A 16305-nucleotide genomic window follows, 5' to 3' on the forward strand; every position below is an offset into this window, starting at 1 on the left:
CACGAGCATTTCGACCAATTGAAAAGCGTGACATTGGGGGCGGAGCTGGTTACGAGGCCGACGCCGACGACGACGCGAAACCCAGGAACGGACGCCAAAGAGCTGCGCTCTAAAAAAAGAAAAGACAGCAATGAACGCCACTCAACACGCATGGCTTCTCGTCGTCATTTCGCTAACATATTCCGCAGCGCGCCAGCACATGAAGTTGATATACTGCCAACATAGTGAAGCGATTTCGCACGCCATCTGCGGGTCTGCTACGAGCTGCCGCAGCATTCCGACTGCGCAGGCGCATGGCTGCCACGCATGCGCATTGGTCGCTCCGTGGCAACGCGGAAGCGCCGGACGCAAGGCAAATGCGAGGGCACTTTGTCGCGCGTTGTCCCGTCACTCGCCGTCGTCTGTGTCGAACACCTTCCGAAAGTACTCGGCCACCGTGTCCTTGTTGAAGCCGCGGACGACCGTCACGTTGTGCCCGATGTGCGGTAGCATGCGAGGCAGCCGCGCGTGCACCATCTGGCCCTGGGTGTACTCGCCGTGGAGCTCGATGTCGACGCGGCTCTCGTTGGAGTCCGCCACGCTGTCGGGTACCAGCGCAGCCAGCACGGCGAGGAAGTCGCCTACTATGAAGCCGGGGGTGTCCTTCAGGCAGCAGTGGACGCTGTGGTTGTTGATGTCGCGCAGGAATTGGGCCAGTTTCGTGTCCTCCGCGGTCACCTCGTTGTAGACGTCCTTCGGAAAACGATCGAACGAGGCAGAAGTTAAATATCTCTACAGACAGCGCTATAATCGATGACAACTTTTTCAAAAATTAAGGGATAGCTACAGGAACCGAGTGTCTGCAACGTCTGAAATAGTTTATGAATGCATTTTTTTCATATATTGCAATATTTGTCTATAAAAATCAATCCGCAGGTCTCCCTTCAACAGGCTTGCATTTTATTGCGAAAGCAATACTACTCCCAAGAACGGCCTTTCGCGTAGCGGCGGCCACTTGGCACGTTTGACCTTTAAAATGACCCCTGACGTCATACCATGCCTAGTGACGTCACAGCGTAACGTCATATCAGGAGCTAGAGACGGGCTACCAAGTCGGCTCGTCGGGTAACGGCAGCCACTTGGCACGGCGCGCCGCGCTCCTCCCGCTAGAGGCGCTAGTGACGTTATAGCGTGACATCATACCAGGAGCGAGAGACGGGCTACCAACTCGGCTCGTCGGGTAACGGCGGCCGCTTGGCACTGCGCGCCGTGCCAAGGCTTAACCAAAGGCTTAATCAGGCTTAACCAAAGCTAAGCCCCCGCCAATTTTTTTTTTTTGCTATTAACGTTTCCCATTTTTCTTTATGGCAGTCTTAACTGCTCCATGCGAGCGGTGGAAAAAGTTTAAAAGATTTTGCTACATATTGGAAGAGTAGACCATTACCTTCAATATTTCCATAACAATACCTCAAAATTTTCCAATATTCATAATTTTAGCCCAAGAATGTTGGACCTATATGGAACTGTATACTCTGTAACCCTCTAACCTTTCAAATGGGCAGTTATGTTGAACATACGCCTAAACCATTGGTGGCACACCCTGTACGATTGAGCAGGCATCTTTTGAGGTTTTTATTTTGGAAGCGTCAAGCAGTTTTCAGGACGTCAATGGTGCCGGCTACATTTAACACTTTGATACGCGTGTACATAATTGTGTACAAAATTAACTCGCAGCTTTTTCTGCAGAAGAGTGCGCTGCATGTCTAGCAGCGATTTCTTTGTTTCAGGTGAATTTCGCACCTTTCACCTGGAAAATAAGCTCGTTTTTTTTAAAGGGACCATGAAAAGAATTAAAAGTCGCTTGTAAATGTTAGAAGTGATGCTCAGAAGCATTGACACCAAGTATGAGTCTTCGGAACTCAGCCGGCAATTTATTATGAATTTTTAAAAACCGTGTTTTTCAAAATTCGCGGGCCGCTTGGTGTCTTCGTAGGGAGCAATTCTGAAACCAAAGCCGGGAAGATAGACGTCACTAGTCCCATGACGTCGGCAGGCCACCACACGCTGTCATTCGCTAGAGCCGCGGCAGCTTCGACGTCACGGGCACACTTCCGGTAGCGGTGAAAATCGTCTGCTCGAGTTGCCCCGCGACCCCCTGGGGCAAGCGCGAGCGAGGGCATTGCCTTCGCGCATATGGTTTTAATTTAACCTCTGCCGCCTCTTTCTGTCGCGAGTTCGGGAGCCACTAGCAGTGCCTTTTTCGACCGCCCAAGATGAATACGCCTTTCTGTGTCGTCGGCTGCAAACCCAGTGACTGGCGAGGTGTTGAACTCAGGCATGTTATTCCTAGAGACGTGCGTGAGCGAGCAGCCTGGATGGAGCGCATCGGACTGCCAGCGTCGCACGCACGCCGAAGACTCCGCGTTTGCGGTCGACACTTCGCACCTGACGCTTACTACTATAACCCAGCGCTCGTTCGATAGTCAGGCATGAATGTCAAGCACCTGAAGCTTCGACCGAAGTCGCTGCCGACACTGTTTCTTCCCGCCGGGAAGGTGAGTTTCCAGCTTACAGCGATCGGTATGGACGTTTACACGATATGATCTGCGATGGAAGACAATTTTATCTACGAGAACTTAAAAAAAGGTGCCGCATTTACTTAGGGCACAGGACGAATTCGAAGCGTTAGCTGTCGCGGAGGGCCTTGGCCTGACTGCTACGTACTGCTGCGGTTCACATTCGGCTGCTGCTTCGACATGCAGACTCGGTCCCGACCTTCTTTCACTCTCCCGTCCGTTTTACGACCGTAATACCGTATGTTCCTTGTGTTCTAAGTCGGGCGGCGCGATTTTGCGATCCCGCAGCCGGGTGTCCAACATCATTCGAGAGCTAGGCTCAGTATATGCACGGTGTTTCACACCAAGACTTGGCAGCATCGGTGTGACGGCCGAACCAGCGCACAAAAAAATAAAACATTGTGTGAGCCGGGAACAGGTCCAGGTCCATTCTGCCAACTAGCAAAGAAACCCGACGCGCGCCGCAATCCAAGAAAGCGCCGAGACCGGAGAGACGCTGCCGACGCACGCTGCTCCTCGGGAGTGCGACAACCGGAAGTCGTAAACCGAACGTCAGCGAATGACGTTTTCATGGGCGGAGCCCAGTCCCGGAGCTGTTTTCTTTATTTTTTTATGGTGCCCCGCGCGTACGAGTTGAGGGGGGAGAGGAGGAGGGTGATTTTTAATCGCCTATAACTTCGTTGTTATTGATGCTAGCTCAAAATTTCTTGCGCTGGAGGGACGAGTGATGGATTGCCTATCTTTACATAATCTCAATAAATTTGTTTCATAGTCCCTTTAATGCCATATATAGAGAACGCAGTGAATATTATTTCGCGAAAAAGTGAGCGGAGCAGCAAGCCGTACACCATTCTTGTACAGAGATGTTTTGCCACCAGCAGTAACATTTTTTTTTAGAAATTTCTAGAGCACTGTGCACCTTCTGAATATAAATTATTTCCACGATCCTTCAGGTGCTTACTCAATAAGTCACGACATTTCGATGTTCCTGTTTTCATCAGTTGTGACACTGCGTACGAAATTTTGCATATCCCTGCAAAACACAACCGCTAGTATTTGAAGTGAAAGACTGACAGTATCGGTTTCTTTGAGCCTTTCAGAGAAGAAAATAGTTAATGCCTGAATACATCATTTTGGAGGAAAAATAGTTCATTTTGATAGAAACAAAGAAAGGCGTGTCAAAGGGTTAAAATCCTTGCTGGATAGAACGCTTGTTCCCGCGCTAGACAGTTGCGTCTTCTTTCTCCTGCCGCTGCGTCACCTCGCCTGTGCGGCCCAGCGCGTCCCGTTCGCCATTGGGCAAAGCAGCACAGGTAGTCTGCCCAATATTAGAAATGAATGGTTTTAAGGCGAAAGCCTTTAATGGCTCATGCTCGCGGTGTCCGTCCATGCGCTGGAATCGTGCCAACTGTGGCATCTCCTCCGTGCAGCGGCGCGATTTCCTCGCCCCCTTAGCAACCGGCGCGCCGGTGGGGGGCGCAGCTGTGCATAGCAACCTAGCAACCGTGACGGCACACAGTAGCGGTAGAACGAGCGCGCGTCGGCGGCGGCAGCTGCACCGCCGCTCCTTCGCCAGACGTCTCGTTGCGGTCGAGTGAGTGAGACGCATGGCTCCGAAGCGGCCCAGTGATTCCGCGCCAAGCGGTTCGGGGAAGCGGCAGTGGTTTGACCGCAAGGCTTTCGCCTTTCGTCTTGTCGCGCATGCGTAGTTTTCAGGGGGTACGGGTTTTAATGAGTGGGGTCGGACGCCGTGTTCCGCAGAGGAGTCGTACTAACAGCCACCGCTGCAAAAACTGAAGGAGCGTCAACGCAATGTGACTCGGGTTTCAACGTCAGCTGTGAAAGGGATCAAGATTAAATGTATGGTCATGTGTAGAGAGTTTAGTGGGTCACATGTTTCGTTGACATCTAATGTGCAAAATTACAATAAGTGACATGACCGATAATTACTGTGGCCGATGGGTCATGTGGCTGAGCCATGATGAAATGACGTCGTCATCGGTCACGTGAGCCATGGGTAAATGCCTGTGACCCTCCCAATACCACACCCGCTGCCCATTGCCCACGGTAACGTCTTTTTCGGCAACAAAACCGCGGACGCTGACGTCACAAAGCTACCACGCGCTGTATGACCGCATAACGTGTTTGCTTGAGGGGATGTTTGTAGCGCGACAAAAAACAGACAAGGGACAGAAGACGAACGGGACAAGCGCTACTCTCAACTGGTTTATTAAAGTTTCGATCGCACACATTTGTACATTTCCCTTCTCCTTCAAGAACCTAATCACGAGAACACTCATGCGAATGACAAGCAAAAAATCCACACGCTTGCATCAGATCAGGCTATCTAAAAAGTTATACTCGTTAGAGTACATCTTCACCGAAGGGCTGCTGACGCATTCCGGCCCTTTCTTTTTGATATGGAACGCCTCTATCAGTTCTCGCGTTAGCGCATCTTTGCTTCGGCCAATGACCTCTGTCTTATTTAAAATTGGTCCACTTCTTTTTCTAATCTTCATTAATGACCTTCCTTCCGGTGTTTCATCCACTATTCGGCTTTTTGCGGATGATTGCATCCTTTATCGACGCATTGTCACTAACAGGGATCAACTATCGCTTCAGAATGACTTACACATAATAGAACGGTGGTGTTCCGACTGGCTTATGCAGCTGAATGTCTCAAAGTGCCAATTCATGCAAGTATCGCGAAAACGTTCCAACATCAGATCTGCATATTCACTCCTGTCAAACACGGTAACTCAAGTCCAATCATATCGGTACCTTGGAATCACTATCTCCAGCAAATTAACCTGGTCGGAACACATCTTATATCTAGCATCTAGAGCATCAAAATCACTTGGCCTCATCCGAAGATCCCTGTACCTAGCCCCTCCTTCTGTTCGAAAATTAGCATACGAAACATTCATCCGTACCATACTTGATTATGCAGCGGCTATATGGAATCCTCACCAAGCATACTTAACACCTTAGAAGCCGTTCAAAACCGAGCAGCCCGTTTTATATCCTCAAATTACAATAGACACAGCAGTATCACCAGTATTAAATCTTCACTTAACATCCCGCCACTAGAGCTCCGACGGAAAATCGCACGACTCTGCCTCTTTCATAAGTTATATTACAATTTTCCTGATCTTCGTGACACATTATTACTAGCTCCCATCAGAACATCGCGCCGCCTGTTTAACCTCCTCAGCATTCAACGTATACATGGATCGACCTTGGCATTTAATAAATCTTTTCTTCCAACTGCAATAGAAAATTGGAACCTGCTACCCGACTACATTGTTAACGAGCGCGACGCTACTAAATTTCGACAGGCATTAATTAATCACTGTACTGAATAAAAGACACTGCTCAAACTTCACCCAGTTACACTTATTCTTTTTCTTGTTGTTGTTGTTGTTGTTACCGCCTAATTCAGCCTTGCGCCCTTCATTATTGACCAACGTTGTATTGTGATGTATCGTTTTTCATTTTATTGTATTGCATTATGTTTTGTTGTATTAACGTATTATTCTCAGATGCATTTGCTTTGTCCCCCCCCCCCCCCCTTATGTAATGCCTCAACAGAGGCCTTTAAGGGTAAAATAAATGATGATGATGATGAGCATTTGCATGATTTGCAGTGAACTACCATATTTGTTCCGCTCCCATTGTCAAGGCATTTTTCATGCTCGCGCAGGCGCTTGTTCAAGCATCGTCCGGACTGGCCAATATAGACTTTGCCACCTGAAAGAGGAATCTGATAGACAATTCCCACCTTGCAGCCAACATATCGGTGTTCATGCCTCGTTTCGCATTCCTTTTTGGCTTTTTCCTCATTCACCTTTGGACAAAGGCTTTTTAGCTTGCAGGGCGCAGAAAAAACCACGGGAATTTTGTATTTATTTGCCACTTTTTTCAAGTTGTGGGCCACGCGATGCGAATACGGAATGACCTGGCATCGCGTGGCCCACAACTTGAAAAAAGTGGCAAATAAATACAAAATTCCTGTGGTTTTTTCTGCGCCCTGCAAGCTAAAAAGCCTTTGTCCAAAGGTGAATGAGGAAAAAGCCAAAAAGGAATGCGAAACGAGGCATGAACACCGATATGTTGGCTGCAAGGTGGGAATTGTCTATCAGATTCCTCTTTCAGGTGGCAAAGTCTATATTGGCCAGTCCGGACGATGCTTGAACAAGCGCCTGCGCGAGCATGAAAAATGCCTTGACAATGGGAGCGGAACAAATATGGTAGTTCACTGCAAATCATGCAAATGCTCACCAATTTTAAATAAGACAGAGGTCATTGGCCGAAGCAAAGATGCGCTAACGCGAGAACTGATAGAGGCGTTCCATATCAAAAAGAAAGGGCCGGAATGCGTCAGCAGCCCTTCGGTGAAGATGTACTCTAACGAGTATAACTTTTTAGATAGCCTGATCTGATGCAAGCGTGTGGATTTTTTGCTTGTCATTCGCATGAGTGTTCTCGTGATTAGGTTCTTGAAGGAGAAGGGAAATGTACAAATGTGTGTGATCGAAACTTGAATAAACCAGTTGAGAGTAGCGCTTGTCCCGTTCGTCTTCTGTCCCTTGTCTGTTTTTTGTCGCGCTACAAACATCCCCTCAAGCAAAATGAACCAACTCGCCCAGCAAAAAGTTTTATTGAACGTGTGTTTAGTGTGCAGTTGTTAGCGTCACGTTAACACTGAATTCCATCGGCCTACGACTAGAGAGCGCGTGTCTCCCTGGTCGGATTTGGGAAGCAAGCAAGCAAGCTGCAAGCTGAAATCCAACCGTACTGTGAATGCAGTGACTTGACGTCTGAACCAACACTACGGTGGAATACAAAAAAAGAGGTGAAAGTAAAATTCCCTGCTTATACAGATATATGGTATGAGGGCCTCTACGTTCAACAAGCTGGAAGCTTCGCTTGGGAACTGAGTACGCAGCTCGTAGTATTGTGCAATTTCGTTAGAGGATCATGGCGACATCGCCTCTATGTGCACGCCAGTTGTGATGAACGTGCTTCTCTCCAGGGGTGATACAAGCCAGCTTACAGACGATTGCGTTGCTATTGAATGCGAGTCAGCTTTAGCCTAGAACTGCGCACTTACAGCGCATGTATTATCCAGGCATGCTCCATATTAAATAACTACTTTACTAACGCACGATCCATATTGGAGTACGTATGTGTGCTTTGGGACCGGAAAACTGATATTCTTTCTGATATGCTGGAACAGATGCAAAATAATAATGCATGGTGTCACTGTTATTCATTAATTGCGTCGTTAATAACGTGGTCACAATCATGATATACAGTCATAATCAGAATGATATGTGCAACTTCATGAGTCATGACTGGTTATATGACTTCTGCACAGTTGCCACATGCGATATCATGGCACCCATCTATACCAACACCACCTATTATTTAATAAGTCATGCCTATAGTCATGCCGTGTCACGACTGTCTTGAACCATTTACCATTTGTCATACGTGGTCCTAACCCCTTAATGTAATAACATACACCACGATTGCTACCACAGACACAAAAAGACGCGTCGACAGGGTGCAACAAAGGTCACCAGATGACACGGGCTTTCCGCTGCAACGAGGCGCTTGCGCTAACGCATAAAAAAAATACTGATGAAGGTGACACACCCACGGTACTGTGGCTTGCAACATAGCCTCCAAGGTCACGACAGTTACAGGGCAAGTGGCTCTTTGGAGGACCACGCGTGCCGCCTCGGGGTCGGTGAAGAAGTTGAACTCGCTGCCCGGCCTGATGTTTCCCTTGCCTGCGAAAATTGAATTTTAGAGCGAAAGCTCTACTATACTCGAGGTACAACTCAGAGCTTCGCCTGGCTTCGCGCCTTTGACCTTGAAGCCCCATCAAGGTCAAACCAAGCGCACGTCCCCCAAGACTAACAATGAATGACTACGTGTCTTGCTGCGCATAGCCATGATATGCTTGTATGGTGTGGTCATAGCTAATGACCAGCAACCACTTGACTGATGACCAGCGGTCACTTGACCTTTAGAGCTGAGATTCGCATCACCTGATGTGACGTCATGCGATGACGTAGCAATGACGTCACACCATTCTTTGCTATAAATATCGCGGGCTTTACTTTCGCTCGTGTAGTAGGTTCAGCCGGGTGGAACCTCAGCCAGTTTTTTTCTGTCGTCACTGAACTTGCGTGCTTTCGTGATTCTGCGTAAACTTGCGTGATTCTGCTTGTCAACTCTTGAATACATCTATTCAAATGTTTTTTTCTTCTTAACCTGTTTTTATTTTCTATCTACTTCTTTACATGTGCAACCGGAAGAGACAAGGTCTGTTTTCATCGAACTTCACAGGTTATAAGGGCCTGTCCTGCCTGTCTTGCTAGTTATAAATGACGCTCGCCTATCATCTCTCTCGTTGCGTGTTGTTTCGTTACGCTTAACCTTTTTGTAAATATGCATCAATAGGCTCAGCTACGAGGTGTCGTAAAGAACTTCACGCCTTTGGGTTTTCAAGCCTCGCTGCAACAGAACTTGGCAGTTAAACTCTGGCACTGAACAACCAGTCAATAAATTTGAAGTTTTAAGCCTTCGGAACTTTGATGTCGCAAGAACAAAAAAATTACAGGACCCTCAGCGTCTGCCCGAGTGATCGGCTCTAGCTGATTGGCGAAATAATGAACCCAATGAAGACGTCGCGCACTACCACTGCCAGTGAACCTGTTGTCCACTGCCGCTAAACTACCACTGTAGACCTTGAATGACTGCGCAGGTTCATTGCTGAGAAATGTGCTCTACAGCACGGTCTACAGCTGGAACCTCCGGTCCGAATTCGGTTGCCCAAGTCGGCCTTCGCCTGATGGTGGAGTCCAGGACTAAGTGGTCGTAGTGTGGTCGAAAGGCTCACCGTGTCTGAATCGGCAGCTTTGCACCTGCATGAGGATCCATAACGCACAATATTCAAGGGACACAACACAAGCGAGGCGCTATTGAATATTGTGCGCTATGGATCCTCATGAAGAAGAAGGCAGAACACTGACCAAAATAGGTGTTCTGCCTTCTTCTTCATGTACACCCCCGACCAGACGGGTTTCCGTCCAACCCTCGACTTTATGGATCCTCATGTTGACTACCCACTATAGCCTGAACCCTGACCCTTCTAAGTTTGCACCTGCTTGTAGCGGATGATCTTTTTGCTGAGTAATGGGGCATGCGGGCAAGGCGACGTCAACGACGCGAAATGGGGAACCGGGCCGTTTAAAATAAAAATTTGTCTGCACTGAGTCTGAAAGCACATCTTGGCATGAAGAGCGTATGCAAACATCATGTTCGGGCTGTAACCCCTAGCACCCTGAGCTTCTGGGGATCCGCGAATTTCAGTGCCGACAACAAAGGCGCCACTTCCATGACCAAAGCGACGTCAGCGTATCTCCTTGTGCCAGCCACGCGTCGCTCTGCGTGCTAAGTACCAACCAAGGACGTTTCCTCCAAGTATGAAGATCCTGGCCACGTTGTCCGTAAGCCTGGGCTCCATAAGCATCGCCGTGGCCATGTTCGTGAGTGGACCAAGCAGCAGCAGAGTGTACTCCCAGGGCCGTTGCTTGACCATGTCCACTATGGCGACGTGCGCAGGCTTGCTGGCCTCAGGCACTTGGGCCATTGGGTACTTGCCGCTGGCGCCACCGAAGTTGTCCGGGCCGAAAAACGTCTTCTCTGTTTGCAGCTGTTTGGAGATTGGTCGTTCCGCGCCCTTGTACACTGGAACCTGCCGAATAAGAGGTTCTGAACGGTACACGTACGAGTATACCTACAATCCAATGGATTTTGTTCAGGAGTAGTATTGTGTTTCCACTTGTCAGAAAATGAGACAGCCGCTAAGCCTCCGTTCTAGTGCTCGCGACCCCCGGAATCGGACCTGGCCACCACTACCGCAGGATTCCCCTCGGCGTCCAGGTTTTTAAGTGACGTCAAATAACGCACGCTAAATCAGTTTTGATATAGCTGTTGGTGTGCGCAGCGGCCAAACATCGATCGTGTCACTGCGCGGACACTTAGCTAGCTTCAACTATACGCATACCAGGTTCACACGCACGTATGAGGTGAGCAGCACTAAACAGAAACACGCTACAGAGCAGTTCTGGCTCTGCGCAGAGCTCACTTCGCATGGTTTTTGTATGATGCCTGCCACAAGGCAGCGTAACAGATGCCAGCAGCACAATGCGCCCCCAGCCGTTTTTTCATGGGACGCAGGATGACGTTATCAAGTGTTCCCACTAAGTTTGGTCCATCCTGTACGAAACGTACTCCACCAGCACCCAAGTGCAGAAGGATTCTCATTATACATGCACGAACACACTGGACACACCTTTCCTGCTTCCTCCAGATCGAGGAAGAAGCCGCTTCGCTGCCTTCCACACCCCATACATGTCCGCCCCGACTCCGAGGTTTACGCGGGCTAGGCACACTTTAATCGTATGACCACACATACCGCCATTGGAAATTTACGGCGCAGGCCAATCTCGATCACATGAATACACATATCACACTATCGACCGTGTACCATGTAAACCTGGTACGTGGTTTACTTGGTGGCCCTACGCAGGAGGCGAATGTAGTCCCTGGGACCACTATAGACCAGTCTTTTTCTGCCAATGGGCGAACACGGGTTCTCGGTTAGTACATAAGACGTTGACAACGACGCCGTTCGTTCACTCCAGCGAAAGTCCACTGTCGGATATCGGTATAACCCTTAGAATTGGTTGTTGTTTAAAAAGGTCCGAGGTTAGGCAAGTGGGCTGACACCCAAAATGAAATCCCTAACTTACTCCTGCAAAAAAGGTACACGTCGTGACGCCAGGATAAGAGCTAGAAGTCGCACTATGGGTTAGTATCATGGTTCGCGATCTCCTCCTCACGCACCATCCTACGGTGATTGGAAAATAAGAGGAGGTGTAGCTGGGAGTGACTGAATGGTGGACAGATGCATCGATCCCTGCCTAGTCGGAAATTTTACAATGGCTGTTTCATAAGGCAGGAACGGTGATCCATCACGCAGCCGGTAACGTCCATGCAAACAACGTAATAGGTGAGCGCGCCGCCAACATTTACATCGGTCGTCTCAAGGACTTGAAGCACTCGCAGCGTATTGTTGTAGGCGGTGTCTAGCTCGGCGTTTCCTGCCGTAACGGTGATGGCATCCACGGTGGCCCGTTCCGAAGTGAATGCCAAGACCAGGGCCATGGCGTCGTCAACTCCAGTGTCCACGTCCACGATCAGACGCAGCGGGCCACCTTTTGGAGGAGGCCTCGGCGAGTGTGTTGTTTCTTGCGGGGCCGCGAAAGCTGTTTCAAGACAAAAGGGTGGTTTCAGCCAGCAAGCTGTCGTCATTATACAAATCACGAAAGCAACCACAATGCACTTGCCTGCAGTGGTGGTCTCCGGGCGTAGCTCGGTTTCTGTGGAGGCAATAACCCCAATGATCGATTCGTTGTCGAGAAATTATAAAGATAATAGTGTTAGAAGGTCATCCCCTGTCTTCATATGCCCAAGAAAGGGACCATATTGCCACAGTTTACTTGCCGAAAGGGATGACGTCCGGAAGATCGGTTTCTAGAGGAGAAAAAAATCAGTGATCCACTTGGCACAGGGGCCCAGACGGACAGCTAGAGCAAATGGATGGAAGGAAGGAAGGAAGGAAGGAAGGAAGGAAGGAAGGAAGGAAGGAAGGAAGGAAGGAAGGAAGGAAGGAAGGAAGGAAGGAAGGAAGGAAGGAAGGAAGGAAGGAAGGAAGGAAGGAAGGAAGGAAGGAAGGAAGGAAGGAAGGAAGGAAGGAAGGAAGGAAGGAAGGAAGGAAGGAAGGAAGGAAGGAAGGAAGGAAGGAAGGAAGGAAGGAAGGAAGGAAGGAAGGAAGGAAGGAAGGAAGGAAGGAAGGAAGGAAGGAAGGAAGGAAGGAAGGAAGGAAGGAAGGAAGGAAGGAAGGAAGGAAGGAAGGAAGGAAAATTTTCGAAAACGTGGTTACCCTCGGCGCGGTGGCCCAACACATTTTGCCTACATCGCGCCAAAATACATGCAATTTCGAGAAGCTTACAGGCAAAACAACCTCTGTAGTGCACGTCACTCGTGGAAATAGCCAAAATTTGTTGGGCCACAGCAGCGCCGAGGGCAACCGCATTTTCGAAATTACAAAAAACTTGTATGGATATTACTTACGGCGGGCAACACGCCTCTCAATAATTAATTAGCCTAATAGCAAGAGTTAAAAGTTAACTTTTAAATATTAGTTAACCATCCTTCTTTAGATGGCAAGTCTTAGTTGTATTCTGACCATCGCTGATAATGTTTCGCGGAAAAAAGGGCTCTTATAGCTCAAAAAGCCTTTTTTAAAAATTGTGTAAAGTCTTACGTGAAGCACCCTGTATAGCCACCAGCCTATACGGCCATGGAAACCAGCGCTCGATACTCCCCCGGCCATCCTCTGCAACGAGTACCCCCCCCCCCCCCCCCCCCCCTTCCCTTTGGAGAGTGTTGCGGCAACCACAACATGAATGCACCACTGCAAAAGCCTGTAGAGATACTTTAAGAGCTACGCTCTAACAAGAAATGCGAGAAGAAAATAAAGACGGAAAGAAAAAAGGAAGAAAGAACGCCGCACCATGTCATCATATGCCCCCAAAAAGCGACCGTAGTGAATACTTGCCGAGAGCGCTGATGTCCGGCGGGGGCTCGGTTACTACGAAAAAGAAATCAGTGGCCGATTAGGAATTGATAGATTAACAGGACAATTTTATGAAGTCGCGCCCTGTAGACATCCTACTAAGGAAAGCTGCCACAGTGTATTCTGCTGAGGTACCGACGCCCAACTTATGGCCAGAGTGCTGCAGCTTAATTAATCAACGATTCGTCAGTTGTCGACAGATCGATTTGATCGTTTTTCCATCCACCCATCCGACCTTCTATTAAGCAGTCGAACAACGCAAGAAGACGGAACACGCTGAAGACACGGGGCACATGCTGACTTGAAAGTGGGCTTTATTATATACAAGAAAAACCGATCTGAAAACATTGACGAAACGAAAGAACAAAAACCTGCATGAACAACCATAAGAAATCCACGAAGGTAATAAGTTCGCTTACACACTTCTCTTCATAATTTTGGTGGATTATACCTCAATTAACTCTGTCGGGGTTAAGGTGGCAAGTCTTAAAACCACATCAGTTTAATCGAACCCAGGGCAAAATACGTTAAAATGCGAAACCAAATGCGCGCTTAGGAAGGACTGCAATGGATTTGTATGATCCCTAAAGCGTACGCTGACGCAATGCCTAGTTTGACCCAGATATACATGCCCACACAACATCTGGTACAGCTGTGTCAAGTGGTACACCAGGCACATCTAGAATCTGGTGTACTTTGTGCATTTCTTGATGCATTGCACGGTGCACCTTACGGATCTGTCGCGCATTGCTCGACATTTAATGGTTCGGTGTACAATTCACACACTCGGAATGAGATCACATATATTTATTCGAGGCTATGTTCAAAGACGGCTATGGAATGAAGATTATTGGCTAATACTGCGCCACATAAGCTTTGAACCATGGGTGTGCGTGCGACAGAGACCAATCACAAGCGCTGATCACGTCACGTTAGCCCATGACAGCGCAATGCTGGCTGAAGTGTGAAACGCTTATTATTTCTCGTATACTGCATTTTATCTCTCACTTGTAGTCCTTAACCGCGTACATTGTGTTGAGTTGGTTCCCCAAACTCCACACAAGGAATCTTTTCTTGAAATGACTTTATTTATCTATCAACTTATTTACGACAGTTCAATTGCTTGCTGCGGAAACATAAATATGTGCAACCATTTCTTTTTCAGGCAGAAAAGTGAACTTTTTTTTCCTTTTTCGAAGTTAGCAGGCCGACTTGTACAACGTACCGACCAATGTGCGTGTAGATGCGATGTTCAGGATAACAGTTAAAATGCTACGTCTCTTGTCTTCTATAGAAGACAAGAGAAGCCTTACCTCTATCCTCGATGGCCGGGGTCTGTCGCCATTCTTTCGCGTTTACTTGCCTGGGTGGCGTGGGAGCAGGACCGTTGTGATCCCGGTCTGACGAAAGAAAATAGCTTTTAGGGGTTTCACTAAGTTGTCTCTGACCCGGAAATGACCTCTGTAATGTCTTCGGTTGGCTCGACTAAACGTTACCGGGCATAAAAATTGGGCGAATTGAGAAGGCTGGTGGTCTTAACTCCATGAAGTTCGTTTTCTTTAGCTCCAAGAAACTTCTAACTTGCTTTTATTTTTTTACTTGCTGTAGTGCATTTTGTGAAAAGCCCAAGGTTAAGTTAAGGAACGGCTACCTTTAGTACCCCAGAGCTCTTAATAAAAAGTGATTGAGCTTACGTGACAAAGCTTGATGTCTGGGTAACTTTGGTCACCCGTCTACGGGCCAAAGAGGCAAACAACCGAAATATATAAACGTGCAATCTAACACAACCTAAGCGCAACCCGACACAGCACAACAAAGAGGTCTACGTTGTTCGAATCGTTCTCCAGACATGCAAGGACCAGCGACGAAGGATTTAGCTCTAAAGGGCGAAGGCAACCCAAGAAAATAACCCAATTACCTATATCGAGAGATAGAAGACCATGCTGTATTATATTAGAATATGTAAACCTCGCAGCTGAGCTCCTTCCTCAGCATGGGGTTAAGCGGACCGTGGTGCGTTTACTGTTCCTTTTTTTTTTGCTCAAAAATTTCTTTTTAGTTCATTTATGCTTCATTTACACGGCCACCCTCTATCCTGATTCAGCCCGATCCCGACTGAAGTTTTGGGCACGGTTCATTTGCAAAAGTGCTACACGTTCCCGTTCAGTCCTGATCGACTAGTTGGCTTGCTGTGTGCCAGGCAGCGTCGCATTCTCCTGTAAATAGTTTACAACGAACTAAAAAGTAATCAAAGCACACTTTTGAGCGAAATGCTGCTGTGTAAACTTCAAATGAAGCACGAGCAAGCAGGAGGCTCACTTTTCAGTTTAAACTTCGATGTTTCCTGCGCAAGAGGTCTTTATGCAGTTTCCTGGGCACGAGCTCCTCGATCCTGACCGTAAATCTCGATAGGTTTTCACGAACGCGCTTCGTGCCAGCAGCATCGCGCACAGTCGCTATTGAAACTTGGGCTGCAGCGTCGCCGCATCTGCGACAAAACCCCGTAATAATCGACTCGATAAGGGTCGGAAACGTCTGCACGACAGTGCTATTATTTTCCACATGGCAGGGGAATCGGGGAGGACGTATGCCATTTTATTTCTTACGGTTACAGTCGAACCTTGTCATAACGAAACAGTTTATAACGAAATAATGGTTATAACGAAGGAATGACGGTTCCCCTTGGACGCTCGGCCCACACGGGCTATAACGAAGCTACGGCTATAACGAAGTAATCGCCGGTCCCCGTCAACTTCGTTATAATGAGGTTCAACTGCTTTGTGAGTTCAATTTCTGCAGTGACGACAGCGTGGATACTAATCCTCGAAAAAGCTTTCTGGATAGTGAGAGCCATAACCTTTCTTTTTTACTGCTGTTGAAAGTTCGATCGCTGCCCTTCCTTCCTGAAGTAAAGGGAAAGTGAGGCGAGCAGAGCAACTACGTTTACCTCGTTCCCTTTACAGGGCATAAATTAGTAAAGAAAAATCAGTATGCTAACACATTAATCAAGGTGAAATATTGATGCATATT

At 48.0% G+C, this 16305-nt stretch overlaps 1 protein-coding gene across 1 annotated transcript; it reads right to left on the reverse strand.

Annotated features, from left to right (window-relative positions):
• Positions 1-387: 387 nt before the first annotated feature.
• Positions 388-13954, reverse strand: LOC149363794 (uncharacterized). The gene is made up of 5 exons (XM_089568600.1): positions 13912-13954; positions 11670-11902; positions 10035-10326; positions 8217-8353; positions 388-732 (listed from the first exon to the last, which is right to left on the reverse strand). Exons 1-5 carry the CDS (start codon positions 13952-13954, stop codon positions 388-390), a joined length of 1050 nt encoding a protein of 349 aa, XP_089424726.1.
• Between the last annotated feature and the right edge of the window lie 2351 nt (positions 13955-16305).

This window comes from Amblyomma mixtum, chromosome 2 (genome assembly GCF_055824585.1).
Source record: "Amblyomma mixtum isolate Tamu chromosome 2, ASM5582458v1, whole genome shotgun sequence".
Classification (NCBI taxonomy): Eukaryota; Metazoa; Arthropoda; class Arachnida; order Ixodida; family Ixodidae; genus Amblyomma; species Amblyomma mixtum.

What these genes read in the sequence shown, in the direction of transcription:
- LOC149363794 (XM_089568600.1), bottom strand. Translation starts at nt 13,954, where the DNA reads ATGTGCCTGGTGTACCACTTGACACAGCTGTACCAGATGTTGT. An exon ending in ACTTGGAGGAAACGTCCTTG is followed by an intron (nt 8,354 to 10,034) that starts GTTGGTACTTAG and finishes CAATTTTCGCAG; the next exon opens with GCAAGGGAAACATCAGGCCG. An exon ending in TGCAAGCCACAGTACCGTGG is followed by an intron (nt 733 to 8,216) that starts GTGTGTCACCTT and finishes CGTTTTCCGAAG; the next exon opens with GACGTCTACAACGAGGTGAC.